Genomic DNA, 22,124 nt, shown 5'->3' with positions numbered 1-22,124 from the left:
ACCACTTTCCCCAAAATAATGCTCTGATTAAAGAATATGTTTTGGTTGCACCATGTTTAGTATGAAGGTGCAATATCTGGTTTTGAAGTAATTGTTTTCAGAAATATTTGCTTTGCCGTGATTACATAAATACTAAACTGACAGTAACTAAATACAACTTGAAGCACTCCCACCAGGCCCCAGAGTGTGAAGTCAACGCCAGATACTTTAGCTGTTTAAAGAGCCACACGCACATGAAGTTACTAAACAGAGATTAAGCTCTAGTTTACACAGCATGACTCCTCCCAAACAACTAGACCAACAGGATATAAACATGAGCACTCATATCACTTCAACATGAAAATATATCCATTTATGACATATGTAAACATAAAAAAGCAACTGTAAAAAGACAGAAAACACAGGATTCACTGTTGAGTGGTTGTAATTCTTTTTTTTTGTTGGTTTTGTTTCAAATGTGCAAAGTACCAAAATTAATTTACACCAGAACAATCAAAACAAAAAAACAAACTGTTTCCAATGTCTTTAGATGGACAACGCTGCAGCTTTGCCAAAACGATTCACATTTCACACACCACAGATGACGGCATGAGTTTTAAGTCTTGTCATTTTTAGTGTATGTGTGTATGAAAAGATCCCTTTGGTACAAAGACCTTTGCCAGGGATTGTGTCAGTCAATCTGCGAAAACAAAACAAAAAAACCCCCAAAACCCTCAACATTTGTAACGTTGCCATAGAACAAAGTTCTGATTTAGGGAAGGATAAGCATTTATCCTGACCCCTGGTGGAGAAAACGAAGTGTCTCTATCACACATCTCTCTTTGTTCAAACGTCTTCTGAGTCTCATACACAGAAAAAAAATCCATCTGTGTAAAAATTCAAAACCCATTAAAGTTCAAGTACATTTCCAGTTCGACTCATTGGTATTGCAGCCCCTGCAATCATTCAGTGTGGCAGGGTTGTGATCCTCATGCTTTGACTTGCAATTGGGTACGACACCATTGGGGTGGTGGCGTGACTCATAGTGATCCCGGGAATCGGCTGAGTCATGGACACTGCCACAGGTGCCACAGATACTGCCACTGGCGCCATAGAAACAGGGGGTGCCATTCCCTGGGCAATGGTCTGTGCGAGGGCGGCTGAGAGGGGGGTTATCTCAGGATTGAGGTGTGGTGGAGGAGCTGTGGGTGGGGCTGCATTGGTTTGGGGGGCTGCAGGGGCACCAGCGGGAGCTACAAGGTCTTGCTGGGTGACTGGCCGAGCCTGTAATGGAGCACTGCTCAAGGTGGTGTGAGTCTGGGCGATGCTATGGTTGTAGGAACTCACTGAACCTACGGGGGGCGCCAGATTCTGCTCAGTGGGTGCGGGAGTTGAAGACAGTGTCATCACTTTGGCTTGGCTTCGGAACTGGGCGTTCTGCTCCAGGAGAACCTCATTTGTGGCAATGAGATTGGAAACCTGAAAAACACATAAGAAAGAGTTTAGTATAAACAGGCAGAAAGTTCATGACAGGAAACACAGACATTAAATATTTGAAATACGCAAAGATATAAAGGAAATCATTTACAAGTAGTCTTACACTTCGTGTTAACTTATCACATAGTTTTACAGAGACAGAAGGCTAAAAACGGCAGAATCTGAGTGTTTGCGTGTCTCATGATGTTACAGAGTGTCTTTTCCTTTTACCCCCAAAACATCCAGTGAGCCTTTTTGTCAGGTGACTAAAGGGGAAACAAATTCTTCCCCATTTACTCCTGCACAGCTTCACTTCATATTAACTCTTCAGTAACAATTTCAGCTCATTCCCCTTCAAGTCCACCATTCTACTCAATAGGCAGAGCATTTACAGCAGTCTAAACTCTGTGCTTTTGGACATCAGATGATCTCAGTTCTTACTAATAACATTGACCATTTTAACAGTGTGTTGCTGGGTTCTTTTCCAACATTTCGATCCCATCTGATATGATGGGATCTAAATGTTGAAAAAAAGCCCAGCAACACAAAAATGTGTCATTAGCATCCTCCAAAGAAGCAACACATAAATAGGTTCCTGGATGACTCTTTGTTTAGATCAGCAAAGTTTGCTTAATTGTAACTACATGAAATAAAGTCCCCCTTTGTCACCAACTCCTTTCACCTTATATTTAAAAATTTATTGTAATGTTAATGTAAACTGTTGATCGCTGGGATTTTAATATACAAGTCTGTCAGCAGACACCTAATCACACTTCTAACAAACATGGGACGAACATTCTGGTGGATTTTTGGATATACCGCTGAGATGCTGTTTGGATCGGCGTTTTCTTTGAACCTGTCATGTTGAAAAATCTTTCCAGGATGTGTCATAAAACACCTCGATAAAGTTTCCGTTTAGTTGGAATTTGGCAATGCTTGTTTTGCATGTATCTCAGTAAAAAAAAAAAAAAAAAAAATGACTGAAGCCATTTACATTCTGCATCAGTGGCATGACTCCATTCCCAGGAAGTCATATTATGATTCTTATACCTACCTGCTTTTTCAATTCTTCCACTCTCTTCCTTAGCAGGGAATTTTCTTCCTCTAGAAATCTGTACTCCAGAGGACGAGGCGGCAAGGTGGCTTGAACTCCCAACTCGTAGAGCCCACCTCCACTCCCATCTGTCAGACGCAGCCCCTCCAACCGTCGCCTCTTTAACTGTAAAGTGGTGTGGTCCATAGAGGTCTCCAGGCAACCAGCATCAAACAGACCACTTTCAACCAGAGGATCAAACATTGAGCATGTGCTCCTGTCATAACGTCGCTGTCCAGATGAACTTATGGACAGACACCCACTCATTCCACTTCCTCCTACTCCTCCAAGACCTGAGATACCTGGATCTCTGCAACCACCCAAGCCAGGGCAGCCGGTCCCCATCATATTACCTCCACCCCCTGCGCCACCTCCCACAAGTCCCTGCATTCCTCCGCAAGCACCTCCTCCTCCACCCATGCCTCCTACAGCATTCACAATGCCACTGACACCTGGCCCCATAACGCCACCCACTCCAACCCTGGTTGGTTCATATTCACAGTCTTTTTTGACATGGCGAAATTTACATTTATTGCCCCTCTGGCACTCTCCTTTCAGGAAGTCTCTACAGATGGGAACCTCACCACGGCTATGGGGGAGATCCATGGGGGAGAGGCCTAGCCGTGCAGCAACTTTCCCTCTTAGTCTGAGAGGTAACTCTCCCGTCTTCTTGTAATAGTCCTCATCCTCTTTGGATCCGTGGACAAAGCGACAGTTGGAGCGCATGCACTCCTTATTTTGATGATCGTGACAAAAGATGAATTCGTTCTTCTGCACTCCCAAGTCTGGTACCTCGTTAAAGTCTGGGTGTCTGAAGCGACAGCGCTTTCCTCTCTTGCAAACATTGCGTATGAAGTCCCGGCAGACGCCATCCAAGGCCAGTCCCGCACCTTGGCCTCCACCGTTCCCATAGCTGTTGCCATTTCCGAGCGCTCCTCCTCCACCCATACCCCCAGAGCCAGAGACGCTTCCTCCGACACTACTTCCCGAACCTCCTCTGCCCTCTGCTGCACTCCCTGCCAAACCAGACCCGGGTCCCCCTTCTTCACCCAGACTACCACCACTCCCACCACCACCTGACAGGTAGGAACTGTCCCGGTCAGGCATGGCGCTCGGCCCAGCTCAAGGAGAAAGGAGCACTCATGTGTGTTTGGGACTGGCAAATGTGAGCTGGCAAACATTCACATACACAGAAGTAGTCATTAATTGTTTCTTCACACTCGAAGTATTGCAATCTGCTGTTTAATTACCTGCAAGACAAAAACACGAACCCAGCATGAGATACTGGCGATAGAACTAAAACGGGAGATTTGAATATCGGCATGTAAGACAACAGGACATGTATATGATTACCTTAGACAAGGTAAGGACAGAAATTTAGCACGTGACAACACATCGTAAACAATAAATAGCCCTGCTTCTGTTTACATGGTTCTTTGGTAAAACACAACAAAACATCAACTAAATTGAATGGAACTGATTTCAACCAGTAAATAATGCATACTCTGTCGTATTATATTATATTCCAGAATAAGTTAGCCTAAATGTTACTACGAAACCGTCGTCTACCCTGGGTAGCTAATGGCTAGCGAACATCTAGCTAACTGGGTACTACTGCAGTCTTACCAAATCGAAGGATAGAGAAGGTTCCAAAGTACAGCTGAGAAGCTTCCACGAAGAAACAACTTCCTCTAACTGAGTCAACAGACACCACTGCTAACAAAAGCAAAAAACTTGCTTTATTTTAGCGGTTCCTCGAGGCCCTGGTGCTGTTTACCACATTTCTTAATGCAGCTTTCAATACCAACGAAGAAGAGCGCCGGCGTCTTCCTTATTTTTTCGCTGATTGGGATTTTCTGCCCTCTATTGGTGGAAATGCGGAACACCACCTTAGCGTGTTCACAATTTGTTCATTTTTAAAACCACGAAATAATTTCGTGCACGACGTAAAGTTGGATTCACGGAGTCTTGCACAGTCTGTGAACGAGGTCACTTTTTCTTTCGTGCCCGTGTATCACAGTTTTTGTCGTAAGCTCCATAGAAATTGTCGTAAATACACCAACAACTGATACTTTTGGTGTACTTTTACTACAAGCAGTGCTGACTGGAGACTTTACGGCGTTGTGTGGATATGAAAATGAGACGCTAAACCACAAGGTCTGCCACACTTCCAGATAAACTGTTGTGCACATGACGACGTTTGTTTTGAGTTCCTCCTCACGCTCTCTGTGCTGGGGCGCTCCTCAACATGGCAGCGCAAGGTGCTTCCTACTGGCTGCGACTCTGCATGCTTCTGCTGCTCTGTCTATCTGAAGCCCTGTCCGAAGTGATAAACAGAAATTACTACGACACTCTTCATGTTGAGCCAACAGCAACGGACAGCGAGATAAAAAAGTCTTTCCGAAAACTGGCCGTGAAGTACCACCCTGATAAGAACAAGAGCGCAGATGCTGAGAAGACCTTCAGGGAGATTGCTGAAGGTAAAGGATGAAAGGATGCTTCATCCGACACACGGAAACGTTTACATTTTACAGTGTAAATAAGTGAGGAGTTTTATTACTATTATCATCATTATCATTAGTATAATATTTTGTAGTAAACTGAAAATTACTTCACTCTGGAAGAAGCTGAGGAACAACAAAGCCACAAAATGGAGTTTAGTTAACTGAAACTACTCAGAAAAAAGGTTTGAAAATAGTTAAAATTAAATTAAAAATTATGTTAAAAACTAAAGGAATGTGTGATTTCAGAAAAAAAATTCCCCTGATTAAAAAAACCGCTGTTCTTCCTGGCAAAAGTGCAAAAATGTACTTGCTATTCCCATCAAAAAAAAAAAAGATGTAAATAACTGGAGGCCAGCTGGCTCTTGCAAAATGAAGTTAAGCTGCTAGTTTAGTTAAATGTAGCTCACTACTCTCTAACATTTCACACAGGTTGGTGTCTGGGCAGCTTTAGCTTTACTATTTGACTCCAGAGGACTTTGGTACACAGACTAGTTCATAATTGAGTCAGTGACTGCAAGGTGCCGAGGCGTTGTGGTTGCTTGTTTGCAACCACACCCCTCCATCACCAAAGTTGACCTTTTCCCCTCTAACTGTGTTTCCTTAGCCTACAGAGTCCTCTCAAACAAGGAGCAAAGGAGGGCGTATGACCATGTGGGCCACGGAGCTTTCCTGAAAAATGAGGACCTACTCAAGCCTGAGGATGAGTATCAGACAAGCTTCCACTTCAGCTTCCCAGACTTCTTCCACGACTTTGATGACAGTCTCTTTGGTGGACAGTGGCGCTTTCACCAGGAAGAGGATGAGGAGGATGGTCGTTATGATCACTACAGTTTTGAAGGGGAAAGATTTAGCTTTTATTTTGGAGATCCAGATGAATATGAAGAAGAGTACTACTTCTAAAAGTTTTTTTCTCCCTGTGCTTGGAATGACTGTTACCTTTTAGCATGTTTTCTTTTATCAATAATAAAGTATTCTGTCTAAAATGCTCTCTCAGTATCTGTTTCTTGTATTCATTATGTAAAAAAAATCACCTAAACAGACCCTTTGAACCTGTTTACATTCTTCCCCCTTTTATGGTCTCACTTATAAATTCAGCAGCTGTGGGGTTGTAAGGCTGGCTGCTAGATAACCGACTGAGCCGTTATGCCACTTTTCCTGTGTGGGTGTGTCGAAGGTCCAGAGTTACTCACACGCCATTTACTCATCTTTTTCCTTGCGCCAGCACTTTAGATTTGGCACAGTTTTACTCCATTTCTCATGGGACCATTGTGCACTTTGACCCAAAGGATATCCTGTGCATTCTCAACACTTGGAGCTCGAGCAGACTAAAAGGCAACAGGCAAGAGCTCTTTCCAGTTTTATGTACTTTTATCACGCTAAAAGGACAAACCACAAAGGCAGATAAAAGACAGACTGCTAGTTTGCAAAGCTGACAATGATGGTGAGTATGCCTGTAGATTTTGCAGGATTTGTAAGCCTCTGAGTGTCATGTGACAGGCGTTTACTCCTCGCAGACATGAGTACAGTGTGTGCTGAATTACATTTTTTTTCTCCCTTTAAATTTAGTTTGAGCATGAAAGCGACTTTAATCTCAGCCTGTACAGATACCATTAGACTGCTTCTGCTGTGCTGGACTGCTTTTGACCGCTTTGTTTTTTTTAATTGCAGGAAGAAGTGAAAGAAACTGCATCTGTTCTGAGTGTCCATGACGACAGCATCAAAGTTACAGAGGTGTTGAAAGACGGGGACACTCTCACCTTTATCATCGTATCTCAAAAGGTGAGATTCATTAGACTGTCATCTGGTTAGATCCAGGCAAATGACACAAGAACCATAGAATCTGTCAGCTTATTTATTTGAATTATGATTTTCCAAAAGCAGTTGGTTGTCTTTCCTTTCTGTTCCAGCTCTCTGGTACAGGGGAATACCATGTGGACCGGACCTATGAGGATTTTGAATGGCTGCAGCAGCACTTGTTCTCTCAGGGGGATGTGCCAGGAATACAGGGAGTCATAGTCAGTACTTGTTATTCTTTAATGTAGCTTGTATGTGCTTATTTGACAGTAACAGGGTCAGGGCTGGAGTACTGGTGGCTTTAGTGCCACAAATGTTGAATTTGTGTGGTGTTTCTATCCAAGAAACAGTCGTGGTTAAAAAAAAAAAGTAAACCCTCTTTAAGTTCTTGTATTTGAATGTCAGGATATAATAAATTATCCAGTCCTTAGAAGTTCTTCAATCAGGTAGGTACAACCTCACATGAACAATAGCACATGACATATTACAGAATGACATCATTTATGTAACAAAAACTCTGCCAAGCAGAAGCAGTGTGAGAAAAACTAAGTACAACCGTTGATTATATAGCTTGTAGAACCACCTTTTGGCAGGAATAATTTGGAATAATGTTTTTCTGTAAGACTTTGTCAGTCTTTTACATTATTGTGGAGAAATGTAGACCCATTCTTCTTTATAATGTAATTTCATCAAGATTTTTAGGCATTCATTTATGCACAGCTCTTTTAAGGTCCCACCACAGCATTTAGGTCAGGCTGATGTCTGGACTTTGGGTCGTTGTAACATCTTTTCTTTCTTTTCCTTTTTAGCCCTTCTGTCACAGATTTGCTTCTGTGCTCAGGATCATTGTCCTGTTGTAGGACCCAGTTTGGGGCATTTTTAGCTGTTGGACAGATGGCCTCACATCTGACTCTAGAATTCTTTGGTGTACAAAAAGCATCTCTCCTCCACCACCATGTTTAGCAGTTGTTAGGAGGTGTTTGTCTTGATATGCTGTGTTTGATTTTATTTGTCCAAATGTGGCACTGCACATTATGGCCAAACATCTCCACTGTGGCCTTGTCTGTCTGAAGGATATTGTTCCCAAAGTCTTGTGATTTGTACTAATGCAACAATGCTAAGCTGTGCGAGAAGAGGCTTTCTCCTTGCAAACTTTCCAAACAACCCATATTTGTTGAGTCTTTTTCTAAATTTACTCCTGACCTTTAACATTTAAAAGGCTAGCTCTTGAGATTTTTCCATAGATTGCAGTCAGCCCTGGTGGGCTGGGTGGGATGCCCACTCCTGGGAATATTGGCAGATGGCTTGAACTTGTCAATAAGCTTTCTCACAGAAAAAAAGATGAACTTCAAATTCTCTGGTAGTAGCCTCATAACCCTTCCCAGACTGATGAGCAACCACTATTGCTGATGCAATTCTGATGAATTTCTTGGAACTGGGATAAAGTGAACATCTGTTAAGTATTTGTACACAAAGTTCTATGGCTGCATAGATTCAAAACCCCCAAAATGCGCTGGATTCACCCAGACCCACAAACATGGGCTGAGTAGCCAAAACATGAACACCACACAAAGGTTAAATGAATAAAGACACAGTGTAATATGTCATGTATTGTTGTGTATTTGAGGTTGTGTTTAAATAATGATAATGATGAGTTTAAAGTTAAATTATTTAAACCTGCCAAGGACCAGATGACTTTTATTGTGTCCTGGTATGTAAAGAATTAAAAGAGCGTACTTTCTTCTTGCTATGATTGTACTGCTTTTGTGGTTTAAAGTCCTTCCTGCTTTTCCTTCCTGTGTCCTCCTCTTTTGTAATCAACTGATTTTATCGTTGCTATTTTTGCCAGCTGCCCCAGTACTGTGGGGAATTAAGTAAACAATGTAGGGACTACTTTTTTCAAAGAAAGTCAACAGTACACCATCAGGGTGTATTTTTTTTATGTTATTTCCTACTATGACAGTGTGTGTTGATGTTCCTTGTAATGTATTACACAAGCACATTGTGTAATATCTGATATAGTGCATAGAGTTTGCATATCGCAACGGATCTGAGCACAGAGTAACTTTAAAATGCACGAAACCTTCACAAGCTCGTATTTAAGAAATGTTTTAAGAGACAAATAATGGGATAAAAAATTTTGTATAAAATAATATTGTCTTCTTTTTCAAGTTCCCTCCTCTTCCTGCAAAGCCCCAGGTGAATGCATCTCCCAGATCTATAAAACAGCTTGGTGAGTACATCTGAAGACTGCCTGTGCACAAAGACAAACACTTCCCAGTTCTGATGTACAGTGTCAAATGTGATGTGAAGTGGTGTGGTTAAAATGTCAATAGTTTGCTTGCAGGTTTCCTTGCTTTAGGAGAGTGTCAGCCCTACTGTAAAGCATTAGAAACGTTCCTGCAGCAGGTTGCTGCACACAGCATACTCAGCAAAAATAAAGCCGTGGAGGTCTTTCTGACCAGCTCGGATGTAAGTGAACAGAAACAGCTTTTTGGCAGCTTTGCCAAGCTTCAACTTTAGAGCTAGAATCTCATGTTACAACAGGTTGTCACGTGAAACCTTGTGATGCGGGAGACTGACAATAAATGGTTAAACTTTCACCAACGTGATAGAGATCCATGTGACAGTACTCATTCATTCGGCTCTTTATATATAAATATATATGGCCTTCCAAATGAGATTGTATCCACAAAAGAAAAGTTTTTTAAAAGGGTGAGAGTTTGCGTATGTAACCTCTACTGATGAATTCACATCAGTCAGATATCACCCTGTAAATAGCCAGCATACAGTTCTTGTTACAAGAAGGTGGTTGTTTGGGTTAGAGCAGGGTGTCTAATAATCAGGTCAGTGGTTAGATGTGTGTGATGCTGATAGCACTGCATATACAATAAGAAGCACTGTAACTGTGGTCAGTGTGGCTTGTAGTGTAAAGAAGGTAGAAAATTGTCATACAAATGCACAAACATACATGGAAATACAGTCTATAAAGCCAAAGCAGAGTTTGTACAATTCTAAAAAGATTGATAGTCACTATTTGATATGAGAACCTTTAGTCTTCAACACAGCCTGAACTCTCTTAGATAAGCTTTCTTATCATTTCTTCAAGTAGTGTTCAGTTGTCCAGATTTCTTTAAAGACATTTAAAGCTCTTCTTTGGATGTTGCCCTCCTTTTGTTCCACCTTGTTTTACATGTTTTACATTGGCTATAGACATTCACTTTATAAGAACTGTTGCCACTGAGGCCTGTCAGACTGTTATCTTTGGATATTTTTCATTAATTCAGCTGAAGAAGTGGAAACAAATGACGTGTTTTTGTCACAAGTAGCCCCAACACTGGTTCAACCCTCGAATTAGGTGCTCTTTTTATGCTTGAATTATTCATAGGCCACTCATAAGTGGCTTAATATGGTCAGGTACAAGGACTGTACTGAAAATGAGTGAAAAAGCAACCAGTGCCCAAAGAAAAACTTTCAAAGATTTTCAGAAAGCCTGGAGAACTATTGCTTAGGACAACCTTAAAAATGACAAGAAAGTCTGGCTACTTGGACACAAAATATCAGGAAATGAGGGTCAGCACAAGACTTGTACAGACACATGTAGAAGGAACGTAGTATCTTGAAATATATAAAGTCAGTGTTGCGTGTGTTACATCTCGATGATACGTTTGTTTCCTGTGTGTCGAATTCTGGCCAAACGTTTATTTTATTAAGCTTTAATAGTTTTCAGCTTGTACATTTTACCAGCATATTTCAATGGACATTTATAACAAAATGCCATTTGCTGTGATATGTTATGATATTCTGTGTAATGATAAATGATTTAAGCTTTTATTATGTCCTTACATTCAGCCTCCAGGCAGACAGAAAGTAAAGAAGAACATTTTCAACAGACTGAGTCAAGCTGTGGAGGAGATGAGAAAAGAAGGCCATAAGGTACGCATCTGGGACTCATATATAGGCAGAATGTGTCCAGAGAAAGTGGGGGGTTAATGCTGTTATCAACGTGTCTGCAGGATGTGGATGAGTTCTTTCAGAATGAACGGGATCATAACCTCGTTCTAACCGGCTGCACCAAGACTGCAGCTGAGGTGAGACGGTCACCTATTGCTTCTCGGTCTGTTTATTTGTCGTCGTCGTCTCCTTTTCTTAGTTTGATTTCCAAACATTTCCCTTCTTCTTGCAGAAATTCCTAGATGTGGTGGCAACAGAGCAAAGTAAGAAAATTATATAAGTGTGAAAGCACAGAAAAAGAATTGATCCGTCGATGTTGTTTAAGATTTGTGTGATCAGATTCAGCAGATGATAATTATGGTGTTATGTACACATGTTTTTGGGGCTCAGTGTCAGCTGAATTCATCCAATGTGTTGTATTAGAGTGCTCTGTTTGCTTGCAGAAATAGCAGTGGCCTGTGGACACTTCTCAACTGCTCTGCATCTCTGCGTGGAACCAGGCGAGGATCCTGACAAACAGGCTTTCTCTAGGTTGGAAAAAAAAACATTAGTACTGGACTCACACCATTATCATGTGTATTCAAAGGAAAAGCATCTGAATGATTCATATAAGTTGTGATAAAGCTGCATACATGTATATATGTGTCTTTTCTTACAGGGTTTGTGTGAAATTATCAGAAGTGTTTGAATCTATAAAGGTAAGCTGTTTGTTTTTTCTAATAGCATCACAAACAGCAGTGCACTTGTGCTTTGCCGCATCGTGTGTTTGTGTGTGGGCAGAAAAATATGACGAGTGTTGCTGAGAACAACGTGAACACTCTTGGACTGGGCCTGGACCTCGAGTCACGTTATCAGGAGGCGGAAAGGGTGTGTTTTCTAGTTCTGCAATCATTTCATGCTCATCGTATACATGCTGCCTTCCTTCCTATATTGAATCTTAGATTTCTGGTTAGATGCAACATGTTTGGAGTGAATATTGTGACTAAATTGTTCAGCGTGTAACACAATTATTATGTCCAATAAAGGAGATGCTCTTCAGGAGAACCTGCAAACTAGTGGAGTTAGAGAATGCCCAAAGGAACGTAGAGAAGGCGAAACCTGTAAAGAAGGCTGCTGTGAGTGTCTGCACCCATACTTTAAAAGCATGGTCAGATCTGCACATTTTCTTGTAACCAGCAGGTGTCAGCAACGTATCTGTTAGTAAGAGGAAACAGCATTTGTTGTGGGCTTTCTGATGTAGACTTAATGATAATAACATGCGCTTCATATTCATCAGATGGAAGAAGTGAAGAAAGCAGCAGAGACTGAGTTTGAGCACACTTCTGGAGTGGCTAAGCAGGAGGTAAAGTCCACAATAAATAACTGCATTCCACACTTTCACGTGTCTTTCCACAGTGGATTGGTTTGCTGAATTCATGTTGTTGCCATGCATTTTCTGCATCTATTAATATTGATGTGACGTGATTCTTTCAGATTGTACGTTTTCAGGGAGCGCGCGTGGAAATGCTGCAGCAGGCTCTGGTTGGTTGGTGTGAAAAGCAACTTCTTACAGCCAAAGAAAGTGCTGACCAGTTCAACCAGCATCTGGAAGTCTTTAGGGGAATGGCCTAGTGACCTCTCTGGCACCCTCTCAAATTAGCATCCTCAGTAAATCTAATCATAGCACGGAGCAACCCAAACCTGTCCTTCACTGTGTTGTGCTGCAGTTTGATGCTTTATTGAGTGTAAATAGGGAAATGTAAGCAACGGAGAAAGGATGGCTCTGCTGATAATTTCACACACACACACACACACACACACACACACACACACACACACACACACACACACACACACACACACACACACACGCGCGCTTTCTTATTTTCCCCCATTCTCTATTAAGATGTACTCACTCCAATAAAATCCAGGTAGAAATGATTGTTTTGAGATCTTATCAGTGGGTTTCATCATCCGATAACACTGCCGTGCGTGAGCGAAGGTTTATGTGTTCTATATTGCACTGCTGCGTTTGTGCTGAGAATGTATTGTGCTGCTCTCTAGCCAGTACATCAGCTGGGGTCACACAAAATAAAGTGTGATGAATTGATTCCCAAAGTACCTGCTTGCCTCTGTGTGTGTTTCTTACTCCTGGATCATTAATCAGTTGGTTTGACTGCTTCTGCAAGGACATGGCAGCAAGGACAGCCTGTGTTGGCCTTTTTGAAATGATTCTGGCTCTTTGAAAATCTCTTTGAACATTTTTTGACACCATTAAGACCTCTTGTAAGGTTTGCCATGATACACATAAGCTAAAATTTTCTAATATAGTCTCAATATCTGCTGATGTAGGCCTGTAGGTTCATATCTCAGTCCTGCTGTGTTCTTCATTGCCTCTCTTGTGACCTGTGATCTCTTAGCTGGCAGAATTAGGAGTAATGGTTTGCATCCTAAGGAATAAGTCAGGAAGAAAGATGAGTGTCCTCTTAAGAAGAGAGGATGGAAAAGCGATTTAGCTAACAAAGGAATTAAAGGATGTAATGCGATGCTAAGAGTTTCCTCCCAAACTGATAAAAAAAAAAAAACGAGGGGAAGGATTTGGTATCGTGGCTTGCAGTGAAAGACTGCCTGCATTTGGCATTAGAGGGCATGCTCTCATCCCCTTGTGATACATTTCCCTCACGGTCTGACAACCTGAGATCATTTTATATCGCTATCTTCCACCCTCACAATTACTGCCCTTCTTCAACCTCAGGCAGATGCTTACCAATGAAAAAATATTCCTAACCTGCATAGATTGTGTTTAAAAACATCCACCATTGTACCTTTTTGAGGGTGGTCTCTTGAGAAATTCATTAAGTGCGATCTCATTTTCAAGAGACCTAAGTGCCGATGTGCTCATGTATAAGATTGCAATGTTAACCCTTTTTGGTTCTGCATGTAACCTTGTTATCATTTTCTACAGTTAAGGAGATTTAAAACATAATTTTCAAAGAATTGATCTTCAAATAGCACAAAGGTCCAGCGTTCATCCGAGGAGGTCAGTACTAATCTCCAGACAGGCCTATTTCACAGCAGCCACTTTGCCATGAAATAGCAGGTAAACACAGGTGTTCAGTGGGTACAGAGCATTAAATTTATGTGCTATGAAGCACCTGGGTTTACCAGATATTTCTTGTCTAAATGGCTGCTGGGAAAAAAAATCTCATCCATCTAGTTCTTGGACATCTTACTGCTGCTAGGACTAAAAGCAGGGGATCAATAAACTCATACAATTATGAGTGTACATTATTCCTAGCAATCTGTTCACATGGATCCAACATATTTCTCCGAGGCTCTGCTTCATGTGACATGTGAGAGAAACGGTTGATCAAGTTATTAAAATATTTGAGATTTCTCCCAGGAAAACCTTCATCTGATGGTGGTGCAAAAATCAGATCACCTACTGTAGGTCTACTTAAACATTCAAAAAATGCTATAACGAGATATTCACTGCTCAAAATAATTAAAGGAAACGCTTTCAAAATGCATATATACTGATGTGCACTGGGTATTGTGTGAGGAACAAACTGATGCCACTTTGCTTGATAGAAATTTAAAGGATTAATCAACAGAGGGCTAAATCCAAAGACAAAAAACTGAAGTGAAAGAAAAGATGAGGCAAGCCGGTCTATTTTACTGAAATGTCATTGCAGTCACTCAAATACTGACCAGATCAATATCTCTGACTGACTTGATGCTAAAAAGCTATTCTTTAAGCTAGCCTTAAATTTTCTTGAGCAGTGTATTTACATGTCAAACATGCATTTTAATCCCATAAATGTGTCCAGGTTAAAACCACCGAAACAAAGAAAAAACAAGTTTTTCAAATGAGCTTTCATTTAAAAAATGCACGTCATTATTTTAGTCCCATGTTTATTGGAAAAACAACATTTAGACTAAGTTTACAGCAGGTCACCGGCAGGTCACTGCAATGCTAGTCCACATTTTACACCCCTTTTTTAATGCTGTCGAGAGGACGATAAAAAGACATTAGTTTTCGGCGCAGCACGTTTATTGATCATTAAATCCAGCAGTTTCATCATTAAGGTTTTGCTCCACATTTCTGTGGTTTATTGGTTTTAATGGAACACTGTAAATGGTAAATGTGGGAAGTTTATGGAGCATTTCTATTAAGTTTTAGATTTTACTTTTATCTACCCAAGAAAAACATTATGAATGTGATACAAAGCTACATGGTGTGTAATGGGACAAATGCATTGGGCTGTGCTTACAGTAAGCAATCCAAAACAGAAAAGCCTGCATGTTTTTTCTGGAGAATTCATCATATTGCAGCATTATACTTTGTGTTATTATTCATTATCTGTGATGCTTCCATCCCTACTGCTTGTCAGTAAAACCAGATGAATTTCACATCAGGGGAGCCTCATTTTTGGTGCTTTCATTCTGGTGTTCGCAGGTAACTAGCACACGATGAGTGCTCTCTCTCTCTCTCTCTCTCTCTCTCTCTCTCTCTCACCTACACACACACACACACACACACTAATGAGAGCTGTTCTCAGCTGCTGAGAGCATGACCCAGATCAAGGACAGAGGGATCATGGCAACACTGTGTATGGAGTGTGTGTGTGTGCCTGAGTGTACCTCCCCCTCGAAACATAGACTTGGAGCTGCTTCGCAAAAGTAGCTCATTACTGGTGGATAGGCAGCACCAGACATACCAGCCTATGGCTTGACAAGCACTGGTTTGTTGAGCGCAGAGAGACGAAAGCAGCTTGTCTGAATAGTCGGCGTGACAAGGCATTATGACTCCACCATTCCCTTGAAACTGCGATACACAAATTTGATGAGCATGACAGCCTGTTAGGTAGGGTGTAGCTTCTTTGTTAAGTTTATTCAGTGTTTCCACTGGAGGTGTTTTAGTGTTGCTTGTGTGTTCTTTGCATTGAGTTAAAAAAATGTGATAATCGGCCAATTAAATTCAAAGCAAAACCATAAAATGAATGTACAACAAATCAAAAAATGAATACATGCGCTGGCTATAATAGATCAGAAACTCTGTTTCTTCTTGACTTGTCCCTGGATTTCCCCAGATAGCTCTTTCCCATCTTCAAAGTCATCTTTGATATCTTTGAGATGGTCTAATTCCTGGTAACATAAAAGAACAAAATTTGATTACAGATGCTAATGTGAAAGTCTCTCCCTTTAAATCTTCCAGACAAGACTTGGCATTCCTACCAATTACACAGGGCTTGAAGTCAAAGGGAAGCAAACACACTTTGAAAGCTTTAATCCTGTCTTTTCTTGCATGGGGCTTCTGTCATACGGTCCAAGGCTTGGCTGTGGTCTATTACAAATAAATGAGAGCGTTGCAGCTCAGCTGAGTCAATCCAAGGTTGTTGGCACCTCATTAAATCTAATCACCGCCGTACACAGACTCATTAAAAGTTGGTAGGATGGAGAATGAGACAGGAGGAGAAGGAGAGAAAGAGACAAATGCCATAATGCAGATGCCCCAGCCATCTGTAGTTTATACAGCTTCATAAGGCACATCCTATTCTGAATGCGGAGTACAGCACAAGGTAAATGTAGAACCCCTCAGCCCTATAATCAACCCTGATGGCAGCGCTCCACCAATGATTTGGATAGTGCATAGTATATCAATTTCCACCCCTTCGCAGTGCAAAGCATTAGACTTGCTAATTTTGTCTGTTTTTTTCCTGTTCACTACTAAATGGATCCATAAATATTAATAGATTCACACTCCCCTCCTGGTTGCCTGTCATGCATTCTAGGGATTGTGGATGATGATATGATATTGCTAATTAGTTTTGCAGAAATAATGTTAGCGGTGAAGCTATGGACAGGCTGACATGCTGAGGTGATGACATTCCTGCCATTTTAATACGCAGCAGAGTCCTCTGAATATACCGTAACATGGACACTTGCAGGAAACATGGAAAGGGGAATTGGGGCTGCCCATTTTCTGAATTTACAACATCATGATTTATTCAGAAAAATAACAGCGCATAGACACACACGTGCGCATGTTTTGCAATGCAAAAGTACAGTATAATGATGCACACCATTATTAAACACACAATAAAAATGTGCCCATTAGAGTAAAATCAATTATTCATCAATGTTTCCGACACAGCTTTGATCAGAGAAGCATCAACACACATTCGAGCTGTTCACTCCAAAGGTCATTATTGTCACATGTTCTCCAACGTGTGGCCTTTTTTTGTGCGCTGCTGACATGTGCTTACTACAAAATCTACTGTAGTAACAGCTTTAAAAAAAAAGGTTCACAAACACAGCGGAGCGCAAAGAATGGGAAAGGCTCGAGTGTTGCATTTGTTGTTTTCCAAAACAAAACAATTTTTCACTGTCTGAGCAACTTTTTTTTTTTGCCACCGGAGCTGCACAGGACTCTCAATTTTGTTCAAGGACATCTGAGTGGGATGACACTCGCTGCCACAGGGGCTCAAACACTTTGCACTACCGTAGCTGAAGAACAGCCTCTCTCTGCTCATCCAGACACCTTCATGTTCCAAACACACATTCAAGGGCAAGGCAACTAGATGGAAAGTCATCAACAAAACAGAGGTTCAACATCTGTTGCCGGGATGTTTCCAAGACAAGTTTCGCTTCACCTTTCCCCCGCGGTTGTTCCTCCCATTCGTTCACGGCGATGGGATGCAGACGGGATAGCGAATGCCCTCTGGATGCTGCTATTAAATTTCACTTTGCGATTATGCTTGCTAAAGTCTCATTAAATCCCAGTCAGAGATAATGCATGGTAAACTCCCATTATGGTTTGATTAGAAGGCGCGTGGCCTGCCATCCTGCTGATTGTGTTTTTAATCAAATCCTTCCTGCTGCAGAGCAAACGGGGGCTAAGATGAGAAAATAACAAAGAACAAAGCAAAACAAGCTGAGCAAGCAGGAACAATTTACCTTTTTTGTTTTGTATTATTTTGCGGCACACTGGAGGCAATTAAGACGCACTGGATATTTTTTTCTCACTATTATTTCAAATGAATATTTTGTTGGAAAGGAAACCAATACACAAGAAAACAGCAAGTGATTAGCTCAGTGTCTTTTCTCTTTAAATGCTTTTAAATAATCCTTGGTCAGCTTCAAAAATCCGTTAATCTTCTGTCACAGTTCTTACTGGCAATGTGTCATGCAAAACTCAATCATTTTGACACAATACTCTGCAGTTACACAATATATTTTGCACAATATGATTACATCATTTATCTGGATGAATGTGTATTGCAAACTGCCTCCCACGAGTAGTGTTCACTACACTGAAAATTTACACCTTAGTGTTAGAAACGGTTGAGTCAACTGAAAGTGAGCAACTTCTGTGCATGCTGTGGATGAAAGGATGGGAGTACAGCTACTGTATCTGCACCAGTAAACCCTGTCTGCAAGCAAGGTTTAAGTAGTGACAGAGAGGTGAGGTTCTACTGTAATAATTAATTTCAAGGGCACTAAAGTTTCTGCCTTTGTTCCATTAGGGAGTATGCAGAAAAGCTCATTTTGGCTTTTGCTGAGTTGACCCTTTGTGTTGCAAACACTTAAAGAGAATAAATGGACTTTTTTTGTAGAATTTTACATGATAGGAATTTATAACTATATTAAGCTACAGATTTCACACAGATGGCACGAGGTTTTTAAAGTACTGTCAAGAGGAGCAGCGATGAGAGGAGCAGCTGTCTCTGTGCTTCTTGCTTGCTTCAGGCTTGGAGATCTATCACTGCCTCCCCCAGTATTATAGGAGTACACTATGTTCAGCAAACTCAAATCAGGGTTGGTCAAAAATGAATTAGTACTCTATACAGTATTTAAAGGCATGGTTGTAATTAAAGAAGAGAAAATAAAAGAAATGGGTGATTTCACTCTCGTTTAATTGAAGAACACAAAATGTTCACAATCTGTCATTAAGTAAGGAAAATGTTCGTCTTGAAGAGCATTTAAGACGCATGTTGCCTACATGTTCTTACTGTAATGTGTTCTCATGCATGTATACTCAACAACCATCAGTGGGAGTGGGGAGAGAGACTGCATCCAAATAGAGATGAGCAGTTCATAAACACACAGTACTGCACAGCAATGCGATAATGTTAAGGATGATAACCACTCATTAGGCATCATTAGGGAGCTCATTAAGAACTACAGTGCAATGCATGTACTTTCCTCTCATATATATACATGAAACTGTTATGTAGACCTCTAAGACTACAAGAATAAATAAGGTTTGAAGTCTGGATTTGAGCATCCCAAGTGGGGTGCTTCTTTAACTCATAGATCACCCTCTTTAAAAAACAAACAAACAAACAAACAAAAACCAAAAAAAAAAGACTCTTTTTATGGTAAGGCCACAAAATGCCACAAAATGTAAAAATATTATATAGTAATATTTTTTTCTACTTTAAATGACTCAGTCTTTTAAAACTACTTCAGCCTGAAATATCCATTCTCTTCCACCTGGAGCCTATCCCAGCTTTCTTAAGGCAGGGTACACTCTAGACAGATCGCCAGTCTGTCGCAGGGCTAACACATAGAGACAGACAACCATTCGCACTCACATTCACACCTATGGGCAATTTCGAGTTACCAATTAATCTAACCCCACTAACTGCATGTCTTCGAACTGTGGGTGGAAGCCGGAGCACCTGGAGAGAACAACAAAACAGAAAAAACAAGTAGATTTTCATTTTTTCTGTAATGTCAACTTAAAAGAAAGTCTCACTCAACATCCTAAGGACAAAAAAACGACAGCTTCCCAAAAACTGCTATTATAGAGTAATATTTTTTTCAGTTTAAATGACTCAATCTTTTAAAACTACTTCAGACTGAAATATAAATATCAGTGACTAATTATATTTAATCATATTTTTTGGATTTTAACCCTTTAAAGAATAAGGGACACCAGCTGAGGTGGGACAGAGGCCGCAAATGGACAGACTGTCCATGCAAAAGTCACACTGCCCTTACATTTGCTGATGAGAGGAGCCTGCAGCAACACCCTGCAGATCTGAATTGCTTAATTTTTTTGACCTGTAAACACAAAATAAGCATCTCTACACAAAACTGCAGTTCCTCTGTTTCCACATAGGCCACTGAGTGTTTCCCATGCAGGCTTGTCATGGCCACAGTTTCCTGCAGGATTTCATCAATTAGCAGCAGTGCATAGCTGGTGGCATAGTGTGTAGGTCCTGGGATCAAACCTCTGGCTGCTGGGATGTAGGGGAGCATTGCAGTCTTTGTGGAAAACCAAAATATGGGGATGACCAAAACATGGAGATGGAGACATCCATCCTGTCACTGCTTCAACTATCTCCTTTCCAGTCTCACCATCAGATGAGTCAGAGTTGGACTCCAGCTGGTCTGTAAATGGTAAAAAAAAAAAAAAGTAGCGCCACTTGGTGAACCAATTTAAAAATTAAAACTTAAAAATTGAAGGTGAGCAGTCCAAAATAAAATCTTAACATAAAGGAATGCAGTACTAGTAGTAGATGTCGAGATAAATGGGGGTTAAAAATGTGCATTTTCAATTATTTTCAATGAGACATTTTGGCCTGTGAATAAAATGTGGTCGTTTTCACGCAGCTTGGCCATTTTAAGCTAAAAGGAACCTGAGACAACGATCGTAAAAAAAAAAAAAAAATAGATATCTTCTGGCAAATATGAGCTATGTTTAGTCAGCGCAGCCAAAATAGCATGAAAATGTCCCCTCGACTATCTAAGGGTTTAGAGTAGAGAAAGAAGAGGGCTCTAGTGTCTTGATAACTTTTTCTTTGAAACAAAGACATCAGCCTTCTGTGTTAAAAGGTTAAAATACGCTAGTCTACTATTTCATAGGTAACAATTTAATTGCATCTAGGGGAAGCCAGTGCTAGGAGGCAAAAACTAGAGAAATATAGTAAATCATATGGGTAACTAGAATTTGTGCTGCGCTATTAGGAGCAAACATGTTTTGTTTTTCATAAATGTCACAGCAAAAAAAAAAAAAAAGGACAGGGAGGGAAAAAAATCATTAAAATGGATTATGCACACATTAGCATTTAGCAAGCTTTACAAGCCATGTTCCTGTTTACTCTCCACCATAACACGTGTCTGCTGATGTACATGTACAAACGACTGCTCTATCTCTGCCATCCTCTTGGTGTGAAGCAGCCAATTAGAGGCTGATTGGGTGAAAATGAATAGCACACGAGGAAGACATGAGGGGAAATTGGAGAAGAGGTTGTTTGTAGTGGCAGCGGGAGGAGAAAGGCGAAGAAAATGGGATACAAATGAAACAAAGGAACAGTAGAGGAAACAGACACACAGTGCATGATGAAAGAAGGAAATTAATTGGACAAGCTGTAAAGAATCCAGCTTTTTCTTTGTGGCTGTGGCGTTATCAATCAGTCTGATAGCTGAGTGGATTATTCTCTGAGAGTGACAGTGAATGATTAGCGAGAGCGTGTCCAGTCCTTTCTGTGACAGGAAGAACTCCTCCACTCACGGAGTGAAGTCACTTATGGGAGCTATCATTACTACACCCACAAGCCCAAGATAAATGATGACAGGTGTTTACTGTCACAGGGTACTGTACTGATGTATTATTAGGATGTGAATAATTAATATTGTATCCTCAGTGAAACAAGTGGGAGCTTCTCCGTGTAAAAATAATTAAGTATTAGATGACATGTTAATGCTGAGCTGATTAGCACATACAAGCACTGGTGATGTACACGACTGCTGTAGTTATAGTTGAATTTCTGTTAACTTTGCCTGTCTGCCATTTGCTGCAGACAGGCAAAGTTTTTGTTATTGTTTTTGTTGTTATTATTTATTTATTTTGCTGGCCTGGTTGTTGCAATGAAGTACACTCAAATCTGAAAATACACACATACACACACGGAGGCACGCACACAACAATTATTACATTTTCTCCATCTCCAACCTGAAGAGGATAATCTAATAAATTTTCTGGCTATGAAGTCCAATTGTCTGGAAAACAGTATAATCACTTTAAAAAGGATATTCTGCCCAGAGTCTTTTCAGGATGAAGTTTAATTCAAACTCCACCAGTAAGATTATAGAAATCCTCAATGTTTGTCCTCTCAAACAACAGCGACTTTCAGCTGCTCCCTTATTCACAAGATACCCGGCACAGCAGGTAGCTCGACATATTTGATTCGGAAGATTTTTAGGCTGGATGCCCTTCCAAGGGATTTTTTTGTTTGGCTCCTCCTGGGATGGAACCAGGGGTCTTTCGCAGGTTAGGCAAACGTGTAAACCACTACATTATGGAGCCACTGTCAGCTCTCAAACGATGATCC

At 40.8% G+C, this 22,124-nt stretch overlaps 3 protein-coding genes across 4 annotated transcripts; 2 read left to right on the top strand and 1 right to left on the bottom strand.

Annotated features, from left to right (window-relative positions):
* Window positions 1–413: 413 nt before the first annotated feature.
* Window positions 414–4,285, bottom strand: zc3h10 (zinc finger CCCH-type containing 10). Its single transcript, XM_082533893.1, has 3 exons — window positions 4,175–4,285; window positions 2,510–3,798; window positions 414–1,458 (listed from the first exon to the last, which is right to left on the bottom strand). Exons 2-3 carry the CDS (start codon window positions 3,653–3,655, stop codon window positions 946–948), a joined length of 1,659 nt encoding a protein of 552 aa, XP_082390019.1. The 5' UTR covers window positions 3,656–3,798; window positions 4,175–4,285; the 3' UTR covers window positions 414–945.
* A 511-nt stretch (window positions 4,286–4,796) lies between these two features.
* Window positions 4,797–6,020, top strand: LOC309706901 (dnaJ homolog subfamily B member 9; the record flags this gene model as incomplete). Its single annotated transcript, XM_082533894.1, has 2 exons — window positions 4,797–5,028; window positions 5,657–6,020. The coding sequence occupies 2 exons, from the start codon at window positions 4,797–4,799 to the stop codon at window positions 5,950–5,952; spliced, it is 528 nt and encodes a 175-aa protein (XP_082390020.1). The 3' UTR covers window positions 5,953–6,020.
* A 207-nt stretch (window positions 6,021–6,227) lies between these two features.
* On the top strand, window positions 6,228–12,900 carry LOC309706378 (sorting nexin-5). 2 transcript variants are annotated; one of them, XM_082532848.1, is made up of 14 exons: window positions 6,228–6,493; window positions 6,721–6,831; window positions 6,960–7,067; window positions 9,019–9,079; window positions 9,194–9,318; window positions 10,699–10,782; window positions 10,863–10,937; window positions 11,033–11,063; window positions 11,244–11,331; window positions 11,459–11,498; window positions 11,581–11,667; window positions 11,826–11,915; window positions 12,077–12,142; window positions 12,274–12,900. In XM_082532848.1, the coding sequence occupies exons 1-14, from the start codon at window positions 6,488–6,490 to the stop codon at window positions 12,409–12,411; spliced, it is 1,110 nt and encodes a 369-aa protein (XP_082388974.1). In that variant the 5' UTR covers window positions 6,228–6,487; the 3' UTR covers window positions 12,412–12,900. The 2 variants fall into 2 exon arrangements, with proteins under 2 accessions (XP_082388974.1, XP_082388975.1); XM_082532849.1 differs by lacking the exon at window positions 6,228–6,493 and having other exon boundaries at window positions 9,183–9,318.
* The last annotated feature ends 9,224 nt before the right edge of the window (window positions 12,901–22,124 follow it).

The sequence above is a fragment of the Aulonocara stuartgranti genome, assembly GCF_965226115.1.
Source record: "Aulonocara stuartgranti genome assembly, chromosome: 5".
Lineage (NCBI taxonomy): Eukaryota > Metazoa > Chordata > Actinopteri > Cichliformes > Cichlidae > Aulonocara > Aulonocara stuartgranti.
This window is presented reverse-complemented; position numbering and strand designations above follow the sequence as displayed.

Excerpts from the sequence above, each read along its gene's own strand:
- zc3h10 (XM_082533893.1), bottom strand. The coding sequence starts at position 3,655 with ATGCCTGACCGGGACAGTTCCTACCTGTCAGGTGGTGGTGGGAGTGGT. Across the intron at positions 1,459-2,509 it reads TGGAAGAATTGAAAAAGCAG|GTTTCCAATCTCATTGCCAC; the intron begins GTAGGTATAAGA and ends TGTGTTTTTCAG.
- LOC309706378 (XM_082532848.1), top strand. Across the intron at positions 9,080-9,193 it reads CAGATCTATAAAACAGCTTG|GTTTCCTTGCTTTAGGAGAG; the intron begins GTGAGTACATCT and ends GTTTGCTTGCAG. Across the intron at positions 10,783-10,862 it reads TGAGAAAAGAAGGCCATAAG|GATGTGGATGAGTTCTTTCA; the intron begins GTACGCATCTGG and ends ACGTGTCTGCAG.